Raw genomic sequence first — 22,456 nt, 5'->3', positions numbered from 1 at the left:
AGCCACGGAAGTGGAACGCTTGCGGGCCTATAGGAGAGTGGAAATGACTTGACTGGAATATCCCTTGTCTCTCAATTGCGCCCTCTCAATAGCCATGCCATAAGACCAAAGCGGCAGGCGTCCTCCATGGTCACCGGGCCCTGTGACAACAGGTTCGGTACCAGAGGTAACAGCAGGGGATCCTCTACTAGCATCTGCCGGAGGTCCACATACCATGGCCTCCTGGACCAATCCGGGGCAATGAGAACCACATCTCCTTGGTGGAGCCGAATCCGCAGGAGTACACGCCCTATCAAGGGCCACGGAGGGAACACATACAGGAGGCCCTGAGGTCAGGGTTGAGCCAAGACATCCGACCCGGCTGAGCGAGGATCTCTCCGTCTCCTGTAGAAGCACGGGGCCTTGGCATTTGTGCTTGACACCATAAGATCCATTACGGGCTTTCCCCATTAGGCACATATCTGCAGGAATACTTCGACTGCAAGTTCCCACTCCGCTGGGTCGATCTGATTCCTGCTCAGATAATCGGCTTGCACGTTGCTCTGACCTGCAATATGAGCTGCTGACAGAAACTGCAGATGAAGCTCGGCCCAGTGGCAAATCTGCGCGGCCTGCGCGGCTAGTGCAATGCACTGAGTGCCTCCTTGGCGATTTATGTAGGCCACTGCTGTCGTGTTGTCCAACAGAACTCTGACAGCCAATCCTTCCAGGGTCAATTGAAAGGCCAGAAGCGCCTGGAAAATCGCTTTCAACTCCAAGCGATTGATGGACCACTCTGACTCCTCGGGTGTCCAAAAACCCTGGGCATGCCTTCCCCGGCAATGTGCACCCCAGCCCTTCAGGCTGGCATCTGTTACAACCAGGCACCAATCGGGGAGCGCATGCGGCATTCCTCGCCACAGCATGCTGTCTGAGAGCCACCACTCCATACTGAGCCGGGCCGCAGGGAGCCACGTGAGTCTGCATTGATAATCCTGAGATATTGGAGACCACTGTTGAAGCAGGGAACACTGCAGGGGTCTCAGGTGCGCTCTCGCCCAAGGCACCACTTCCAAAGTGGCCGTCATCGACCCCCAACAGCTGGACTATGTCCCAAGCTTGCGGACGAGGCATCCTCAGGAGCAGACGGACCTGGTTCTGAAGCTTGCACCGCCTTTGCTCAGGTAGGAAGACCATCCCCGAGGCTGTGTCGAACCGGACCCCCAAATATTCTAGAGATTGAGAGGGGTCAGGTGACTTTTGGCTATATTGACGACCCAGCCCAGAGATTGCAGTGCTGAGACCACTCTGGCTGTAACCTGATGACTCTCTTCTACAGAGTCTGCTCTGATGAGCCAGTCGTCTAGGTACGGGCGAACCCGGATACCCTCTCACCTGAGAAAAGCAGCTACTACCACCATTACCTTGGAAAAGGTTCGGGGAGCTGTGGCGAGGCCAAAAGGCAAGGCCCGAAACTGGAAATGTTTTCCCATCACTGCAAAACGCAGAAACCTCTGGTGCAAGGGCCAAATTGGTATGTGCAAGTAAGCTTCTTTCAGGTCCAGAGACGTGAGAAACTCTCCTGGCTGTACCGCCGCTATGACGGAGTGCAGGGTTACCATGTGAAAATCCCGCACGTTCAGAGACTTGTTGACTAGGATAGGATAGGCCGAAAAGACCCTCCTTTTCGCAGCACCACGAAGTAAATGGAGTAATGGCCAGAACTGCATGCGGCGGGAGGCACGGGGGAAACCGCCCCTATATGAATCAAGCCTTGCAAGGTCTTCTCTACCGCCGCCCATTTGGCGGCAGAACCGCATCGGGACTCCACAAACACGTCTCTTATCGGGGCATTGAATTCTATTCTGTAGCCTTCTCTGATCAGGTCCAAGACCCACTGATCTGAGGTAATCTTGGTCCACTCCTCGAGTAAAGAGGGAACGTCGTTCTCCTATCACAGGAATCGAGGAGGGGGCCAGCGCACCATCATTGAGAGGGTCGCCCTTGAACTCCAGGTCTTGAGCCTGCTGCTGTGGAACGTTTGTCCAAGCGAAAGGAATTCCTCTGCTGAAAACTGGCACGCGAAGTGAACCCAGCAGAACGCCCCGGGCAGTACCTTCTAGCTTCACGGAAGCGAGGTCTGTTAAGAGGAGGGAACCGCCTGACCCTTGGAAGAAGGCCGCGGCCTATCCTGGGGTAAGCGCTGGGGTTTGGCATCCCCCAGGCCTTTCACAATTTTCTCCAACTCCTCACCAAACAGGAGAAGGCCTTGAAAGGGCAACTTCACCAACCTTTAATTAGAGGCCATGTCAGCTGCCCAATGCCGTAGCCACAGAAGACGGCGAGCCGCCACCACTACAGCCATCTGTTTAGCCGAAGCTCTGACCAGATCATAAAGGGCGTCAGCCAAAAATGACAAGGCCGACTCCATCCGCGGTGCCACCTCCAAAAAGCGCTCCGCTCCATCTCCGGGCTGTTCCACTGCCTGTTGTAACCAAGCGAGGCAGGCTCGGACAGCGTAGCAGCTGCATGCAGACGCCCGTAAGGATAGGCCTGAAATTTCAAAGGACCGTTTCATAGCTGCCTCCAGGCGACGGTCCTGCATGTCCTTCAGGGCAACTCCTCCTTCCACTGGGAGGGTATTTTTCTTTGTCACAGCCGTGACCAGGGCATCCACTTTAGGCACTGCTAGGCGTGCCAAATGCTCCTCAGAGGGTATAATTGCCCCATAGCCCTGGCGACTTTCAAAGGCCCCTCGGGGTCAGCCCATTGAGACGTGACAAGCTCTTGGATGGAGTCATGCAAAGGAAAGACTCGAGCAGGCTTCTTAGTACTTGCCATCCTCGGATTACCGGAGGAGGTCTCAGTACTCCCAGGGTCTTCTATAGAGAGGACCTGCAAGGCATCAGTAATAAGCGCTGGCAGCTCATCGCGGTGGAAAATCCTCACCACGGAAGGATCATCTGGATCCGGTGGCAATCCTACACCTTCTTCTGGCTCTCCAGACCACGAAGGCCTACCAGACCCCTCAGAGTCCTCACATCCCGACCACGGGGGGGGGGGGGGGGGGGGGGGGGGGGGGGGGGGGGGGGTGCGCCACTCTCTGAAGGGGAATCCACCCTTCTGCGCTTGTCTTGCGGCCATCTGTCAGGGGAAAACACGCCTGACTGTAATCCAAGGCCAGACTCCACTGGAGGGGATACAGAAAGCAGAGTCGCAGAGGACCCCTGCGGAAGAGCTCTTTTTAACAGGTATGCATTATGCAGCAATAAAACAAATTCAGGGGAAAATGGCTCATCTTGGCCTCCCGGTTCCAGTCCGGGGGAAACAGCTCTTTAATCAGCCTCCACATGAGGCGCCCCTCCAGGCTCAAACCCCTCCGCCTCAGCGGGGGTCGCACCATGCTGTTCCAAAATGGCGCCCGCTGCCAGCTCCACGGAGCGGGAAGGAACATCGCTCGCCATGCTCGGGTCGGCTCTACCGTCTGAAAAGCACGCCTTACAGAGCCCCGCTGCAGATTTGCGCTTGACACAAACGGAACAGCGCTTAACTTTCTCAGTAGCCATCACCGAAAGCGGCAGAAATTCAAAAATCGTCCCAAACGCGGGCCCTCCCCGGATGAGCTACAAAATGCTCTTACCTCACCAGACCGAGTCTCCAAGCTCCGGTCACGTTGCACAATCAGAAGAAAACCTCTTTTCTGGGATCGCAGCGCAAAAGCACGACGCAACTTTTTTTTTTTTTTAAATGCTGTGAGGAAAGCTTGAGGCAACAGCGAGAAAGAGGCAAATTTCCAACTCTGGAGGATCAGTAGCGTGGTAAAGGCAGGGAAAGGGCGAACCCTATGTGCCTGCATCCACAGCATGGGCAAAGACAGGGCCAGGGCTTGCCTATTTGTCTACTTCCACATCGGGGGCCGGGTAAGGCAGGGAAAGGGCTAACCTATTTGCGTTTAAAGTGGGCACCATCAGCCACAACACCCCTGCTACAACTGGCAAAAGCACAGGAGCCACCCCAGGCAGATTTTCTGAAGGAGCTTGAACAAGCTGCAACCGAGATAGAGAATACTGAAGAGGCAGATGGAGCTAGCTGGCCATGAGGCACTATGGTTTTTCAGTGCTATCTCCCCTGCTGGTTGATGGACACAACCCACTCGTAATGGATTCATCTGCTTGATGACAAGGAAAGTAGAAATATAAATATCTCTCTGCTCTAGGTCAGAAACCTGCATAGCTCTCCTAATACATAGTACCAGATCTAGATCTGAAAAGCTTGTTGAAAAAAGTGTGTTTTTAGTGCCGTTCAGAAAGAAGCATATGTTTCCAACCTGATTTGTTGTGGTAATGAATTCCATAATGTGGGGGATAAAAAAATAAAATGCAGCTGCACGGGTAGATTCCCACCTAGATCTGGAGGGCAAGGGTATTGTCAATCTATTATCTTGCAGTGAACAGAGAGTACGGGCGGGTGTTATTGGAATAGTTAAAGCTGCAAGATATGATGGAGTAGCACTATGAATTGCCTAGTGTGTTAAAATTAGAACTCTGAATTTAATTCTATATTCATTCGAGATCCAATGAAGACGCTGTAGGAGCGGAGTACGTAAGTACATAAGTAATGCCACACTGGGAAAAGACTAAGGGTCCATCGAGCCCAGCATCCTATCCACGACAGCGGCCAATCCAGGCACCTGGCAAGCTTCCCAAACATACAAACATTCTATACATGTTACTCCTGGAATTGTGGATTTTTCCCAAGTCCCTGTCAAATTTTGAGGCACGGCATATTGCACAGGCTGCTGTGTTCTGGATGGTTTGAAAACGTTTCAAGCTAGTTTTTTTTAACACCAGCATAAATAATACTACAGTAGTCCAAGCGTGATGTAATGTATGCAAACGACAAAGTCCGCAATGACTCTTGGTCTACCAAATTTCTAACTGAAATTTGATCGGTAAAGGATAAACTTTGAATATATAATCACTAGTATCTAAAAGAAGGTACAGGATAAATTTGTCTGTCAAATAATATTGGAATTAGTGAGGGCACTGAACTATGCCCTGTTATCCAGGAAGGGAAAATTAGGTTCTTATCTTTTCTTTCCTTTAGTCACAGCAGATGAATCCATTAATTGATGGGTTGTATCCGCCTACCAGCAGTGGAGATAGAGAACACTGAAAAACCACAGTGACCCTTGGATGGCTAGCCCCACTGCCTTCAGTATTTGAAATTTCCAAAGCAGAGTGAATAACATAGTAACATAATAGATGACGGCAGAAAAAGACCTGCACGGTCCATCCAGTCTGCCCAACAAGGTAACATAACATATACTCTCCTCACAGCGAACAAATGCCCCAGAACCGGAGCAATAACCACACAAAGGAGGGACAAACTCAACCTCCTGCAATAGAACAGCATGTAGAAACTCTGAGAACTGTTCAACTCCTCCTGATGAGATATAATATCTGCATGAGAGAACTGAACAAAACACACAAAGTCAAACAGGGAGGGATCATGGATTCATCTGCTGTGACTAAAGTAAAGAAAATTACCAAGGTAAGAACCTAATTTTCCCTTCCTTGTCATCAACAGCAGATTAATCCATTAACTGATGGGATGTACAAAAGCACTCCCTATCCCTTCGTAGGGTGGGAACAGGCAACTCCGCGAGCAAGCACCTGCGCTCCAAAATGCACGTCCTGCTTCGCTGCCACATCCAGCCTGTAATGTCGTACAAACGAGAGCTGAGAAACCCAAGTAGCTGCACGACAGATCTCTTGAAGAGAAAGGACACCCGTTTCAGCCCACGAGGAAGAAATCACCCTCGTGCAATGCGCTTTAAACACTTCAGGAGGAGACCATCCTGAAAGCAGATACGCAGAAAAAATTGATTTCTCTGAGCCAACGGGCTATAGTGGCCTTAGACGCCGGACACCCTCATCAAGGACCTGCCAACAATACAAAAAGATGATCAGAAGTCCTGAAGTCATTTGACATCTGCAGATACTGCAACAGAGCCCTGCGGACATCCAAAAGACGCAATTGCCTAAAGGACTCCGGAAAATCCTCCCTAGAAAAGGAAGTGGAGGAGTGGCCTAGTGGTTAGGGTGGTGGACTTTGGTCCTGGGGAACTGAGGAACTGAGTTCGATTCCCAGCACAGGCAGCTCCTTGTGACTCTGGGCAAGTCACTTAACCCTTTATTGCCTGCCGCATTGAGCCTGCCATGAGTGGGAAAGCGCGGGGTACAAATGTAACAAAAAATAAATAAAGGTAGAAAAATGGGCTGGTTTAGGTGAAACGCTGAAACCACCTTAGGCATAAAGGAAGGCACTGTACGTACCGTCACCCCCAACTCTGAGAACTGCAGAAAAGGGTCCCGACAGGAAAGTGCCTGACACTCAGTTATTCGTCTAGCCGATGTAAAGGCCATCAAAAAGACTGTCTTGAGAGTCACATCCTTCTCAGACGCTCGCTTAAGCGGCTCAAAAGGCGAACACTAGAGCGCCTTCAACACCAGCCCCAGGTTCCAGGCCGGATAAGGCAACCGCACGGGAGGGCAGAGCCAAAGCACCCCTCTGAGAAAACGGGCAATGTCCGGATGAGCTGCAAGGGACAAGCCAGAGACTCTCTCTCAGTAGCATGTCAATGCTGCCACTTACACCTGAAGGGAATTGTGCCAGGCCTTTTTGTAAGCCATCCTGCAAAACGTCCAGGACCAGTGAGACTGTAGCCCGCATGGGTGTGATCGCCTTTGAAACACACCACGCCTCAAACTTGCGCTAGATCAGAGCAAAAGCTGCGGAGGTAGATCGCTTGCGGGCCTGCAAGAGAGTGGAGATGACCTTGTTAGAATAGCCCTTATCTCTCAATTGCGCCCTCTCAAAAGCCAGGCCGTAAGACCAAATCGGCAGGGATCCTCCATAGTCACCGGGCCTTGAACCAACAGGTTCGGCATCAGAGGAAAAGGAAGTGGAGCCTCCACCAGCATCTGGCAGAGATCTGCATACCACGGACGCTGTGGCCAATCTGGAGCGATTAGAATCACCAATCCTCAGTGCAGCCAAATCCGTAGGAGAAACTCCCCTATCAAGGGCCAAGGAGGGAACACATACAGGAAGCCCGAGCCCAGGGTTGAGCCAGTGCATCCAACCCTGCCGAGCGAGGATCTCTCCGTTTGCTGAAAAAGCGAGGGACTTTGGTGTTTGTACTTGACGCCATGAGATCCATTGCGTGAGTCCCCCATCTGGCACAAATCTGAAGAAAAACTTCTTCTGCCAGTTCCCACTCCGCCGGGTCGATTAGATGCCTGCTGAGAAAATCAGCTTGCACGTTGCTCTAACCTGCTATGTGAGCTGCTGACAGAAGCTGCAGGTGGAGCTCGGCCCAGTGGCAAATCTGAGCAGCCTCCGCAAACAGGGCCCTGCACAGAGAGCCGCCCAGATAATTTATGTAGGCCCAGGGAGCCACGTTAGTCTGCGTTGATATTCCTGGGAAATTGGAGACCACTGAAGGAGCAGAGCAATCTGCAGTGGCCTCAAATGCGCTCTCGCCCAGGGAACCACTGCTAAGGTGGCCGTCATCGACCCCAGCAGCTGGACAAAGTCCCAAGTTCGAGGGCGAGGCATCCGCAGGAGCAGACGGACATGATTCAGAAGCTTACACCGCCCATCGTTGGGGAGAAAGACAATCCCCAAGGCCGTGTTGAACCAGACTCCCAAATACTCGAGAGACTGCGAGGGGGTCAGGTGACTTTAGGGTATATTGACCACCCAGTCTAGAGTCTGCAGGACTTGAACCACTCTGGCTGTGACAAAACGACTGTCAACTGCCGAATCCGCTCTGATGAGCCAGTCGTCGAGATAAGGGTGAACTCTGATACCCTCTCGCCTGAGATAGGCAGCTACCACCACCATTATCTTGGAAAGGTACGGGGAGCTGTGGCGAGGCCTAAGGGCAAGGCTCGAAACTGGAAATGCTGGCCCAACACCGCAAACCGGAGGAACTGCTGGTGCGGGAGCCAAATAGGAAAGTGCAAGAAAGCTTCCTTGAGGTCCAGAGACGTGAGAAACTCTCCTGACTGTACCGCTGCAATGACGGAGCACAGGGTTTCCATGCGAAAATGATGCACTCTTAGGGCCTCGTTGATACTCCGTAAGACGAGGATCGGTTTGAAAGACCAGCCTTTTCGAGGCACCACAAAATAAATGGAGTAGCAACTGCAGCTGCGTTCGGCGGGAGGCACCGGGATTACTGCTCCGAGGTGCAGCAAGACTTGAAAGGCCTCCTCTACCGCTGCCTGTTGACAGCAATGCCGCATCGGGACTTCAAGACACGTCTCTCACCGGGGCACCGAATTCCAATTGGTAACCTTCTCTGATCAGGTCCAGGACCCACTGATCCGAAGTAATATTGGTCCACTCCTCGAAAAAGAGGGAAAGACGTCCTCCTACTGCATGAAAAGAGGAGTGGACCGGCGTCCCATCATTGTGGAGGACGCCCCTGAACTCCTGGCCGCGACCCGGCCGCTGCGGAGCGCGTGTCCGAGCGAAAGGAGTTCCTCTGCTGAAACGGGCAATATCTGCGAGCTTCACTGAAGCGAGGTCTGGAAAACAAGGGAAAAACAGGACCCTTGGAAGAAGGCCTCGGCCTATCCTCAGGTAACCGCTGGGGCAAAGAATACCCTAGGTCAGTGATGGTGAACCTATGGCACGCGTGCCAGAGAGGGCACGCAGAGCCCTCTCCCTTGGCACGCGCGCTGTCGCTGGTCCGCCCACTCTCCCTCCCTCCGGGTACCAAGCCGGCCTCCCTCCCTCCCACCAAGCACCAGGCCGCCCGCCCTCACTCCCTCCCTCTTCCAACCAAAAACATCAGGCCACCCGCCCGTCCTCCCTCCCAGCACCAGGCCCCCCCCCCCCTCCTCCTCTGAAATTTAAAAAGCGTACCGGGTTAAGGCGGCGTCAGCAGTGGCAACGAAAAGCGTGTTCTTCACTCGGCGCACCTTCCCTTCTGTCTCTCAAGCTTTGGTCCAGCCCTCATAGGCAGGAACAGAGCTTGAGAGACAGAAGGGAAGGCGCGCCGAACGAAGAACACGCTTTTCGTTGCCGCTGCCACTGCCGACGCCGCCTTAACCCGGTACGTTTTTTAAATTTCAGAGGAGGAGGGGGGCCCTGGTGCTGGGAGGAAGGGAGGGAGGACGGACGGGCGGCCTGATGCTTGTTTGGTTGGAGGGAGGACGGACGGGCGACCTGATGCTTGTTTGGTTGGAGGGAGGGTGGGAGGTAGGCCTGGTGCTGGGTGCTGCTGGGTGGGAGGGAGGCCTGGTGCTGGGAGGGTGGGTGGGAGGGCAGTGGGGAGAGGACAGTTGCTGGACATGGATGGAGGGCAAGAAATGAAGAAGAAAGGAGGAAAGTAAAGAAATAAATGGAGGCAAGAAATGAAGAAGAAAGGAGGAAAGTAAAGAAATAAATGGAAAGGAAGCCCTGGAAACGGAGTTAAGAGAACAGATAGAGAGCAGCAGAATCAGCGACTAGGACCAATATGGATAGAAAAACAAAATCACCAGACAACAAAGGTAGAAAAAAATCATTTTATTTTCATTTTAGTGTTTGGAATATGTCCAATTTGAGAATTTACATCTGCTGTCTTATTTTGCACTGGGTATACTGGAACTATAACAACTTATACAAATTATTTATAATGAAAGAAAATCATGTTATTTTTTTTCACCTATACTAGTATAATATTTTCAATGATGTCTGTTTATATGCGCCATGGCTAGTGTAAGGGGTGTGGCTATCATGGGGTGGGGTCATAGGTGGTGACCCGCCCATGAGTACTGGCACTTTGCGATAAATAATTAGATTTTGGGTTGCTGTTTGGGCACTCGGTCTCTGAAAGGTTCGCCATCACTGCCCTAGGTCTTTAACAATCTTCTCCAAATCCTCTCCAAATAACAGGAGGCCCCGAAAAAGTAACCTCACCAGCCTTTGTTTAGAGGCCATGTCAGCCGCCCAAAGCCGAAGCCAAAGAAGGCAGCGGGCAGAAACCGCCACAGACATCTGCTTAGCCAAAGCTCTGACCAGATCATAATGGGCGTCAGTCAAAAATGACATGGCCGACTCCATCTGTGGGGCAACTTCAGAGAGGGAACCTGCACCCTCCACGGGCTGATCCACCGCCTGTTGTAATCAGGAAAGACAGGCGCGGGCTGCATAGGAACTGCAAATAGATGCCCTTAAGGCAAGGCCCAATATATCAAAGGACAGTTTCAGCGTGGATTCTAGCCGCCGGTCCTGCATGTCTTTGCCGTGACCAGCACGTCCTCTTTAGGCATCCCAAAAAGAGCCAAGTGAACCTCACTCAGACGGTAAGGCTGACCCATAGTTCTGGCACTTTCAAAGGCCCATTGGGTTCAGACATTGAGCTGAAATAAGCTCCTGGATGGAGTCATGTACAGGAAAGGCCCGAGTAGGCTTCTTAGTACTCGTCATCCTAAGATTAACAGAGGAGGCATCGCCCTCGGCGGGATCATCAATCGAGAGGGCCTGCAAGGCATCAGTAATGAGAGCTAGCAGCTCGCCGTGGTGGAAAATCCAAACCGCATTGGGATCATCCGAATCCAGTGACAAACAGGCACCCTCCTCTGGATCATCCGTCCCCGAGGGCCTGCCAGATCCCTCAGACTCCCCACAGCCTGACCACGGGGGGGGGGTGTGGGGGGGGGGGGGGGAATGATATGCGCCACTTCCAGACAGGGAATTTGCCCGTCTATGTTTAGCATGTTTCCAACGCTCGGGGGAAGAAATAACATCTGTAGCCATCCCCGGTGCATCAACACCCTGAGGGGAACCAGAATGCAACGTAATGTCAGACACCTGCGGCAGAGCTCCTTTCAACATGAAGGCCTTATGCATCAGTAGCACAAACTCAGGGGAGAAAAACTCACCCTGACCCTCCGTCCCCGAATTAGGCTAAACGGAGGTTGGAGCTCCTCTGGTAGCCTCGAACCGAGGCATCCCCCTGCACTCAGACTCCTCTGTCACCGCGGGGGGTCGAGGCACACGGCACTTCCAAATTGGCGCCCGCTGCCAGCTCCATCGAGCGGGAAGAATCATCGCTCGCCATGCTCGTCTAGCTCGAGCGTCCAAGGAGCACGTACTGCAAAGCCCCGCTGCTAACCTGCGCTTACCACAGTGGGAGCAGCGCTTAACTCCTTCAGCAGCCATCGCCCGACTGGACGGAAATATAGCAATAAAATGGCAGCTTCGCGCCAAAATTTACCCCGTTCGGAACGCTGTCCGCGGGCAGCTCACCGGAGGAGTTGGGCACCACTCTCACCTCAGAAGACCAAGTCAACGAGCTCCGGTCATGCTGCACTGAACCAGAATCTCTGGAGAAAGTCTCAGAACAGCCATGCAGTAAAAGTGCGCTTTTTTTTTTTTTTTTTAAACACTGTGAGGAAAGTTGGAGGCAGGCAGCAACAAAGGGACTCCGGGAGAAGGGGGGAATGGGTAAGGCAGGGAAAGGGCGAACCTATATGCCGTTAAAGTGGGCACCACCAGCCACAACACCCCTGCTCAACTGGCAAAGCACAGGAGCCACCCCAGGCAGAAATCCAGCTGATCAAGCTATGTCCACACCTGCTGGGAGATAGAGAAATACTGAAGGCAGATGTGGCTAGCCATCCAAGGGTCACTGTGGTTTTTCAGTGTTCTCTATCTCCACCTGCTGGTAGGTGGATACAACCCATCAGTTAATGGATTCACTGCTGTTGATGACAAGGAAGCTATGGTCTTTTCTGGGCTTAAAATCAAATAATGTTGGAATTAGTGAGGGCACTGAACTATGCCCTATTATCCAGGAGGCTACAGTCTTTTGGGGTTTAAAATCAAATGATGTTCACAGAGCCACCTGGCAGCAGCACTAAGATAATAGTGGTTGCAAATCAATGGAGGAAGGGTTCACATAGTGGATTAGTCAGAAATCATCAGCAAATGAGTAGGAGCGGATTCTTAATGACTGAATGAGAAGAGCCAATGGACTGACAAATAAAGTGAACAGTAAAGGAGATAAAACTGATCCATGAGGTACTCCGCATGAGCCGAGATGGGTCTTGGAAACTTAAGAACGTTGAACAACTTTAAAGGAATGGCGCCCAAGAAAGGAAGCAAACCATTTATATACTACACCAGAGATGCCAACTGAATGTAAATACTGCAATAGGAGACTATGATCAATTAGATCAATAGCTGCACTTAGGTCCAATGAGACAACCAAAGCAATTTGATCTGTTTCCAGATGAGCATGTAACTCCCAGCACAATCTCTTAGTCATCCTGTCACGCTATTAAATAAGACAATATCACTAGACAATCTTGTTTTAGTGTCATAGTGACCATTTTCTGGAATCATTTGCCACTCAACATTCATCTCAAAATGTTCTTTGTGAAATTGAAAGCTGCCTTGAAGACTTTTTATTTTGTTCAAGTGTTGCCCTTGGGCTAGTGGCTTTGGAGAGTCTTCTGCGTTGGCAGTTTGCCTGATGTCATTCTTATCCCCTCACATCTGTCTTACAGTCTTGGGACTGTTCAGCTCCCTTCCCAGTTTTTGTCTCTTAGCGATTATTTGATAGGTAACTCTTAACATTATATACCTAGAGTTTTGTAATTTGTAACCTAGCCCTCCTACCCATTCCTTCTCCCCTTTTTATTGCCCCTCTCCTGACATTTTCTACTGTAAACTGCTTAAAACATGCTTATGATTTTGTGGTATATAATCAAATAGAAGTGAAATGTGAAAAAACCCCACACAGTGGTATAGCCAGGAATTTTGAACAGGGTGTGCATCTCATGCTGCATCTCCCTCCTGCCGCTCCTGCCCCCCTAATACCTTAAAATCATCTCCAGTCATCACCCAGACAGCGCCAATGGCACTCATATGTGGGCTGCAGCCTGAACCAGTGCGCTCTGTCTGTGAAATGTCCCGCCCCCTAGAAAACAAAGTTGCATCAGAAGGGGCAGGATGGTTCAGAGAGAAAGCCCTGTTGCAGGTCACAGGCAGTAGAGTGCCGCAGCCAGTCAAAACTGGAGGTGATTTGAAGACATGGGGGGGGGGGGGGGGGAGACGGAGGGAACTGTGAGAGCTTTGCAGGGCCAGGAAGGGAAGGGAGAGATGCAGCGGGAGGGACTGACAGGGGGTGCATATGTAACACATGCAGCTTGAATGGATACGCAACTCACCCCACATATTCTTTTAAAATACGTGGACAGAATATTAAGTAAGAATCAATTACCATACCCAAATACTGAAGTTTATCACAAATAGGAATTTGATCCACAGCTGTACCAGGGTATCTGGCAAAGAATATGTCCACTCAGAATCTAATACTAGGGTTTCAGAAGAAATGAAATAAGCTATTTTTAATATCATGAAGTTGCAAGAAGAATGCCATTTAGTCTTACTTGGGTTGGGAGGGAAGAGGGTGCAGCTTTTACAGTGTATAATCTCTTTTACTACTGGCACGTCTGGAAGGACTGGAGGAGGAAAAACATCCATGCCTGGCATCAAAGGACTGATAGCAGGAATTCCAGGCATTAGTCCAACACCAGAGTCAAAATCTGAAAAAGAAAACAGTGAAAAATATATTTTATTTATCCTCACATTACATAAAAGGAATTTAATTTACAAAGTTTTATAGCTTACATTTGGTCACTGTTACATTTAAAACTATATAAAATTCTTTTTTTTTTTTTTCACTTTTATTTTGAGAACTTTTTTACAACTTTTTCAAGATTATACACTTGATTCAGAAAGTGTTATTACATTTTAGAATTTTCAGGAAAATAACATAATATAGGTACTTTATAACACTCAAGTCCACTATAATATGGATCCAAGATTTCAAAATTCAGGAAAATCAAAAGGAAAAATTTAGAAAGGTTGTTCAGCACCTAGGTAGGACAGAAAATATTAATTAAACCCTTTCAGTTCTCTTAGAAAATATGAAAGATGATAAATGTGAAGGGCCCAAAAAGACGTATTTATATGAATTAAAGTGAATGATACACTTACAAGGAAACCTTAAATAAAAAACACCTCCCAACTGGAGAACAGCAGGTTTTAGTAACAAAAATTATTTACACCTTTTCTGAGTCTCTTTTGAGATATCAGGAAACATAGTTATTCTTAGTCCCAGGAATAATTTATCCCAGTTCCTAAAGAATAGACGAAAAAGCCATTGCTTGTCAGGAATTAAAGCTACAGTTGCTGCTTGTACTTGTTTCAGAAGTTTCAAAAAATGCTGTCAAGTCTAGGGATTCTTTATTCTCTTGAGGCAAATCCTTTTGTGGAATATAATACACCTGATTAAAAGGTGGTAAATTTGTCTCAGGAATCTCTAGTATTTCACGGAGATATCTTTTTAACATATTCATCGGTTTTACCAATCTATTCTTTGGGAAATTTATAAATCTCACATTATTATTCCTCAGGTAGTTATCATATACCTCCGTTTTCCTCCTTAAGTTAGCAATATCTTTTAACATTACTAATTGTAAATTACCCATTTCTGTAACTTTTTTCTCCATAGTTTCTCTTTTTTCATAAAAGATTTTATATCCGATTCTGTTTTTGACAACTTTTGTTCAAATTGAGAAACTTTCTCTGATATTAAGTTTGCTTTTTGAGTTGAAGATAATGAACTGAGATATTAAATCCCACAAGGAATCAAGTGTTACCTCTGCCGGTTTCTCTGGTGTCTTGAGAGGTGTAGTATCTACGTGTTCTGGACCCTTCTCTGATTCCATAATTTGTTGCCCCGTAGTCATTTCGGCAGGCCTGCTCTCATCAGAGGGCCATAATTGGCCCTCAAATCTTCCCTCAACTTGTAATTGAGCCTCTTTCGTGGGCTTCTCTTTCTCGCACTTTGGCAGGAGTCCCAACAATCCTTCGAAGGGGGAGCTAAAAAGCTGCGGGGGTGGAGTTCGTTGGTCGGGGCTCAGAGTGATATCATGCCCCGAAGACGCCGAAGTTTCCTGTATTTCGCCAACACCTTCTAGGGGTCCGCTCCCGAGCTAGTGATTCTGTCCCGGGGCGTCCACAAAACGGTCCATAGGACCTACAGGTAACCTGGAAGGTAGCTGCAAGGCTCGGGCTGGCACCCTTCCTCGCCTTTTCGGCATTTCAAAGAGCAAAGTGTGAGCATCTCCTACTAGCTAAGTGCTGGTGGCCATCTTGGATCACTAAAGGGTCCATCAAAACTATATAAAATTCTTTACGTCAAGATACACTGGTTGTACACAGCCTGAATGAATCACAAGGTGGTTAATACATTCCCCAAAATAAAATAAATAGAACAAACATGATATGAAATATGAAGCCACTACTACTGAACTAAAGACAACCAAGCTCTCAAACAAATATTCAATGTACATAAGAACAAAAGAACAGTCCAGTATCCTGGTTTCGAACAGTGGCCAAGCCAGGTCACAAGTACCTAACAGAATCCCAAATAGCAGCATAGTAACATAACGACAGATAAAAACCTGTATGGTCCATCCAGTCTGCCCAACAAGATAAACTCATTTTACATGGTATGTGATACTTTATATGTATACCAGAGTTTGATTTTTCAACATTCCATGCTACCAATCCCAGGGCAAGCAGTGGCTTCCCCATGTCTGTCTCAATGGCAGACTATGGACTCTTCCTCCAGGAACTTGTCCAAACCTTTTTTAAACCCAGATACACTAATCACTGTTACTACATTCTCCAGCAAAGAATTCCAAGAGCTTAACTATTTGTTGAGTGAAAAAGTATTTACTCCTATTTGTTTTAAAAGTATTTCAATGTCTTGGAAGCACTTTTGGAGCTTTTTAAGGCATATGGAGATTATTCAGGATTTAAGCTAAGATAAATCGGAAGCGTTAGCCATCATGCAAGATACTTGAATGCTTTGGTCAGGAAGTTTTCCGTTGAGGTGGGCGGAGAATTCGTTTTGATATCTGGGCATACTTCTTGCACACAGAACGGAGGACTTATATAGATTAAATATTGATTGGCTTTTAGCTCAGAGAGGCAATTAGAATCCTGGAGTGCGTTAACGGTGCCATTAGCAGGTCGTATCTGCCTGGTTAGAATGGTAATTCTACCACGATGGCTTTATGCATTGCAGATCTTGCCACTGCGATTGCTACAGCAAGATATTGATGTTTTTATTGTCTAGTGACAAACGTTTGCTGGGCAAAGAAGAAGGCCAAGATCCAATTAAAATTTTTGCTGGGAGGACAGAGGCAAGGGGGAATGAGGTTACCTAATCTGAAGTATTATAATCTGGCATGCCTCCTGAGACAAGTGAGAGACTGGATATTCTCAACAAGTTATCATACTCCCCTTTAAGTTAGAAGAAAATTTTTTTAGCCCTTATAAACTACAAGCTCTGTTGCAAATAGACAGGGCTGGATTGCCTCAGCAATTTAAATGCTGCGTACTTTTGTACCCCCTGAGGACTGCATGGAGACTTTTAGGGGATTGGCTAGGGGGTAATCCCAGAGTAACAGAATTATTAACCATTACGGGTAATCTGATGTTCCTTCCAGGGTTGGAAAATTCAGTCTTTAGGCGCTGGGAGCAGTGGGGCTTGGGTAGTCTGGAGGATTTACTGGGAACAGAAGGGGAAATTCAGCCTTTAGATAAACTTCTGCACCCTAATGTTGTTTGCTGGGGAGATACATTTGCATACTGTCAGTTGAAGCATTACATTCAAGTCCTAGATAAAGAGGCACTAAAACTTAAGCTGGTAGGGAAAATTATGGCGTTCTTTGAGGAAATATCAGACGAGGCCCCTTCTATTTCGGGTATTCAGAAGAAATAATGGGTTTTGGCACTGGGAGAGGAGCTGGCTCAGTTGAGACGGAGATGGGAGGCTGATGTGGGAGTTGAACTGTCTTTCTGGGATATTGTTTCACATCTTAAAAGTATTCCCAGACTAATAAGTGGAAAGGGGTATAGGGAATGTGCATTCAGAGTAATACATAGAGCATATTTTACCCAGGTTCAGCTGTTTAGAGCAGGAGGGATTGCTGCGTCCACATGTTTGAAATGTAAATTGTTAGACAACACATTTTATCATGCATTTTGGGAATGTAAAGCTGTTAAGAGTTCTTGGAGGCGGGTGGTGGCCTTCCTTGCCTCACTGATGTCTTGTAGAATATCTGGTACAGCATGTCAGTTGGTGTTGGACTTTCCTGGTTCCTTTGGGGGTCTCAATGCGGACAAAACACTGTTGTGTCGTAAATTATGTTTGCTTGCAAGGAAATGTATACGTCAATCTTGGGCTTCAGAGACAGGCCCTGAATTCTGGCATTGGCGTAACCAGATACATCAATTGATGACTTGGGAGGCTAAAGAAGCAAAAGGATCATGTCGACGCAAAACAAGTTTTCTCAAAATATGGAGTTCTTTCATGGACAGCTTGACTCAAAGGGGTAGAAATCTCATTCTCAAAACCTTATGAACATGAGCGGTATTGGAGAACATTCTTAAGAATGATTGCTCCTTGAGCAGACAGAAGGGGAGAGGGAAGGGGAGGCAAGGGTTTAGATAAGGGGAAGGGGGGAATTAAAACATGGCTGATGATGAAAGCATTAGTCTGTTTAGATTTTGACGCTTTGATTTGTTCTCAATACTTGTAATTTGCATTCACGGGAAGCTCTAAGGTTGATTCACCAATAAAAAAGTTGAAACATCAAGGGGGGGGGGGGAAGGTGGGAAACATATATAAGTTAAATATGTCAATAGAGGGGTGGAGGGGGGATAACATGTTAAAAGTATGATGAAGGTCTGCATCATTTTGTTGTTCAAGAGTACATGTTACTTTTTGAACTTCGGTATATTTGTATTATTGGATGTATTCATTTCGAAGTGTCATCAATAAAAATGTTGAAACATAAAAGTATTTCAATGTAACTTCCTCGAGTGTCCCCTATTCTTTGTACCTTTTGAAAGAGTATACAAAAAAAAAAAATCGCTTCACTTCTACTTGTTCTACACCACTCAGGATTTTGTAAACCTCAATCATCTCTCCCTCTAAGCAGTCTCTTTTCCAAGCTGAAGAGCCTAACCTCTTTGGTCTTTCCTCATATGAGAGGAGTTCCATCTCCTTTATCATTTTGGTTGCTCTTCTTTGAACCTTTTCTAATCCTGCTATATCTTTTTTAAGATATGGCGACCAGGACTGAATGCAATACTCAAGGTGAGATTGCACCATGGAGTGATACAGAGGCAATATAATATTCTCGGTCTTATCTACCATCCCTTTCCTAATAATTCCTACCATTCTGTTTGCTTTTTTGGCCACCGCATACTAAGCAGAAGATTTCAGCGTATTCTCTACAATGACACCAAAATCTTTTCCTTGGGTACTAATCCCTAAGGTGAACCCTAGCATAAGGTAACTATGATTCAGATGATTCTTCCCAATGTGCATCACTTTGCATTTGTCCACATTAAATTTCATCTACCATTTGGATGCCCAATCTTCCAGTTTCCTAAGGTCTTCCTGCACTTTTTCACAGCCCACATGTGTTTTAAGAACCTTGAATAGTTTTGAGTCATCTGCAAATTTATCACCTTGTCGTTCCGATTCCCAAATCATTTATAAATATGTTAAATAGCAAAGGTCCCTGGGGTACTGCACTATTCACCCTCCTCCATTGAGAGAAATGGCCATTTAACCCTACCTCTGTTTTCTGTCCAATATCCAATTCCTAATCCACAACAGAACATTACTTCCTATCCCATGACTAATTTTCTCAGGAGTCTCTCATGAGGAACATTTATTTTACATAAAGAAATTAATGTCCTTGGACCCCTTCTCTTCTCAATCTACACCTCTTCCCTAGGCTCACTGATCTCATCTCATGGTTTTCAGTATCATCTTTATGCTGATGACACCCAGCTATATCTCTCTACAGCAAACATCACCGCGGAGACCCAGGCCAAGGTTTCAGCCTGCTTATCTGACATTGCTGCCTGGATGTCTAACCGCCACCTGAAGCTGAACATGTCCAAAACCGAGCTCCTCGTCTTTCCACCTAAACCCACCTCTCCTCTTCCTCCACTCTCTATCTCAGTTGATAACACCCTCATCGACCCCGTCACATCTGCCCGCAACCTCGGAGTCATCTTCAATTCCTCCCTCTCCTTCTCTGCGCATATCCAACAGACTGCCAAGACCTGTCGCTTCTTCCTCTTCAACATCAGCAAAATTCGCCCTTTCCTATCTGAGCACACCACACGAAATCTCGTCCACGCTCTCATTACCTCTCGCCTTGATTACTGCAACTTACTCCTCACCGGCCTCCCACTTAGCCATCTATCCCCCCTTCAATCTGTTCAGAACGCTGCCGCACGTCTTATATTCCGCCAGAACCGATATACTCACATCACCCCTCTCCTCAAGTCACTTCACTGGCTTCCGATCAGATACCGCATACAATTCAAGATTCTCCTCCTCACCTACAAATGCACCCGGTCTGCGGCTCCTCACTACCCTCATCTCCCCCTATGTTCCCGCCCGTAACCTCCGCTCACAGGACAAATCCCTCCTTTCAGTTCCCTTCTCCACCACTGCCAACTCCTGGCTCCGCTCATTCTGCCTTGCCTCACCCTATGCTTGGAACAATCTTCCTCAACCCCTACGCCAAGCCCCCTCCCTACCCATCTTCAAATCTCTGCTTAAAACTCACCTCTTCAATGCTGCTTTCGGCACCTAACCTTTCGTGAAATATAGTATACCCTATCAGACGGACTCTACATTTGTCTTTAGATTGTTTAGATTGTCTTTAGATTGTACACCTGTCTTTTAGATTGTAAGCTCCTTGAGCAGGGACTGTCCTTCCATGTTAAATTGTACAGCGCTGCATAACCCTAGTAGCGCTTTAGAAATGTTAAGTAGTAGTAGTACATACAACTATAAGTAAAAGCAAAACAATACAGATGAAACCTCACCCAACCCCCTCTTCCCTCCCACTCCAAAACACAACAAGGTCAATAGGATGGCTCCCCAAGGAAGCCACAGAGTCCCTCAGTCAAAGGCTTGGGTCTAGATAGGAGGAACAATCAACCATGGAGCAACCAGATCCACTCCCGACTGAATCCTCCAGGTAGAATACTGATCCCAGTGCTTATAAAAGCTGTCCAGAGAACAAAGCCGTTAATCTGGACATTTGATATAGAAAGTCACAACAGGTTACAGATTACTAACAGCAATTTTATGTTTGAGTTCTTTCAGTACCCTTGGCTATATACCATCCGGCCTAGGTGATTTACTATTCTTGAATTTGTCGTTGGATCAGTACGCCTTCCAGGTTCACAGAGATTTCTTTCAGTTTCTCTGCATCATCACCCTTGAAAACTATTTCTGGTACAGGCAGATCTCTTACATCTTATTCCTTAGCCCCCTAGCAACTTTGATACAATCCGCAGTCATATCATTTCATTTTTACGTGGATGATATTCTTCTCTACTCTACAAACCCTTTCAATCCTTTCCTAGGACCACTCCAAGACTGCCTTTGGCTCATTTCTGACTGGCTTTCTGATCAGAAACTGTAATGTGTTGGTTTACAGGTGGCCCTAGTATTCTATTCATTCTGATGCAGCTTTTTGGGTCCACTTTTCAATCTGGCTCAGGGCAACTAAGCAGGGAACAGCGCAGCATGAAGCAGCAGTAATATGGAACACCAAGCAATAAGCTAAGTGTATTGCATTATACATTAAGTATGTTCTAGAAATTAATAAGTTTTTTTCATAAAAATTTTTGATTTCAAAAAAACAACAAAATTTATTAGACAATTGCGGTCCATAAAGATTTTTTGGGGCCGCTCGTAAGGGGTTTTTGCCTATGATGAAGAGAAGACCAGTTGGTCTGTTCTAGCTCCGACAGATGGATATTTGATCTGGGAGCTCTTTGAGGCTTTTCCCCTATTACTATTGTAGTTTTGTATTGAGTGGAAGCATTTGTATTTAGAATTTGTTCCTATCTCCACACCACCAAGCATATTTGTTCATGTGAAGAAAGCGCAATCTGCCAGCCAAATTGAGATGGTGCGTTTCCCAATGGCAACTCCAATCCTGTTTATTTATTTTGTATTTATTTGCTGCATTTGTATCCCACATTTTCCCACCTATTTGCAGGCTCAATGTGGCTTATAATATGTTACAACGACAATCACATTAATAGGATAAGAATTTCAGGATATAGATACAGATAGGTGCATAAGAAAATCATGGCAATCATATTAACGGAATAAGAGTTCCAGAATTGTTACAAATAAGGTTCATAAGAATATCATGTAGGATTTGAAATAGATAAAAAAAACATAACACAGTGATATCAGGACAAGATATAAATATTCAGTAATGAGGATGTAATTAAAATAAACAAATTAGGAAAGTTCCATAATAGTTGTATCTGGTGTAGTTTAGGAGTGAGTCCGCTATGGTGCATCATTATTGTACGTCTTTTTAAACAAGTCTTCAGTAATTTCCGGAAGGTTGTCAAGTCGTGTGTTGTTTTTATGGTGATCGGTAATTCATTCCATAGTTGTGTGCAGATGTATGAGAAGCATGTATAGATTTATATTTAAGTCCTCTGCAGTTGGGATAATGGAGGTTTAAGAAGGTACGTGATGGGATCGAAAGAAACAAAAAGCTGGACAGACTGTCCATGGGGCCTTGTCCGCTCCATGTAATAGGCCAATGATTTCTTGCAATCCAAGGTGTGCAAGTTGCTTTCGCCAGGATGGGCATGCGGTCAGGGAAAGAATGTTGGCAAGACAATCGACTGGGTCAGTTGGAACTCCAACACCACTTTCAGAAGAAACTTAGATGCATGCGGAGGACTACTCTGTCGTGATGAAACTTAGTATAAAGTGTATCCACCACTAAGGCCTGAAGCTCACTGACTCTACAAGTTGAATTAACAGCCACCAAGAAAATGACATTCCAGGTTAAGTACTTCAGATGGCAGGGATTCAGTGGCTCAAAAGGGGCTTTCATTAGCTGGGTGAGAACAACGTTGAGATCCCATGACATGGGCGGAGGTTTGACAGGGGGCTTTGATAAAAGTAAACCTCTAAAGAAGCGAACAACTAAAGGCTGTCAAGAGATGAGCTTACCTTGTACACGTTGATGATAAGCACTAAGGTGAACTCTTACGAAATTGGTCTTGAGACCAGACTCTGATAAGTGTAGAAGATATTCAAGCAGGGTCTGTGTTGGGGATCTAGGGCTGCTCTCACACCAGACAGCAAACCTCCTCCATTTAAAAAAAGAGTAACACATCTTAGTGGAATCTTTCCTGGAAGCCAGCAAGACCCAGGAGACACCCTCCAAGAGACTCAAGGAAGCAAATTCTAGGCTCTCAACAACCAAGCTGTAAGAGCCAGAGACTGGAGGCTGGGATGTAGAAGTAACCCCTC

The 22,456-nt window shown here is 47.1% G+C and overlaps 1 protein-coding gene across 3 annotated transcripts in view; it reads right to left on the bottom strand.

Moving 5' to 3' along the window:
* The window catches only part of ENOX2 (ecto-NOX disulfide-thiol exchanger 2), a 363,942-nt gene that overhangs the window by 285,068 nt on the left and 56,418 nt on the right, over positions 1–22,456 (bottom strand). For all 3 annotated transcript variants that reach the window (XM_030209544.1, XM_030209543.1, XM_030209545.1), the window contains exon 4: positions 13,437–13,592. In XM_030209544.1, coding sequence (XP_030065404.1) covers positions 13,437–13,592 — 156 coding nt within the window. The remainder of the gene's footprint in view (positions 1–13,436; positions 13,593–22,456) is intronic.

This window comes from Microcaecilia unicolor, chromosome 7 (genome assembly GCF_901765095.1).
Source record: "Microcaecilia unicolor chromosome 7, aMicUni1.1, whole genome shotgun sequence".
NCBI classification, from domain to species: domain Eukaryota; kingdom Metazoa; phylum Chordata; class Amphibia; order Gymnophiona; family Siphonopidae; genus Microcaecilia; species Microcaecilia unicolor.
This window is presented reverse-complemented; position numbering and strand designations above follow the sequence as displayed.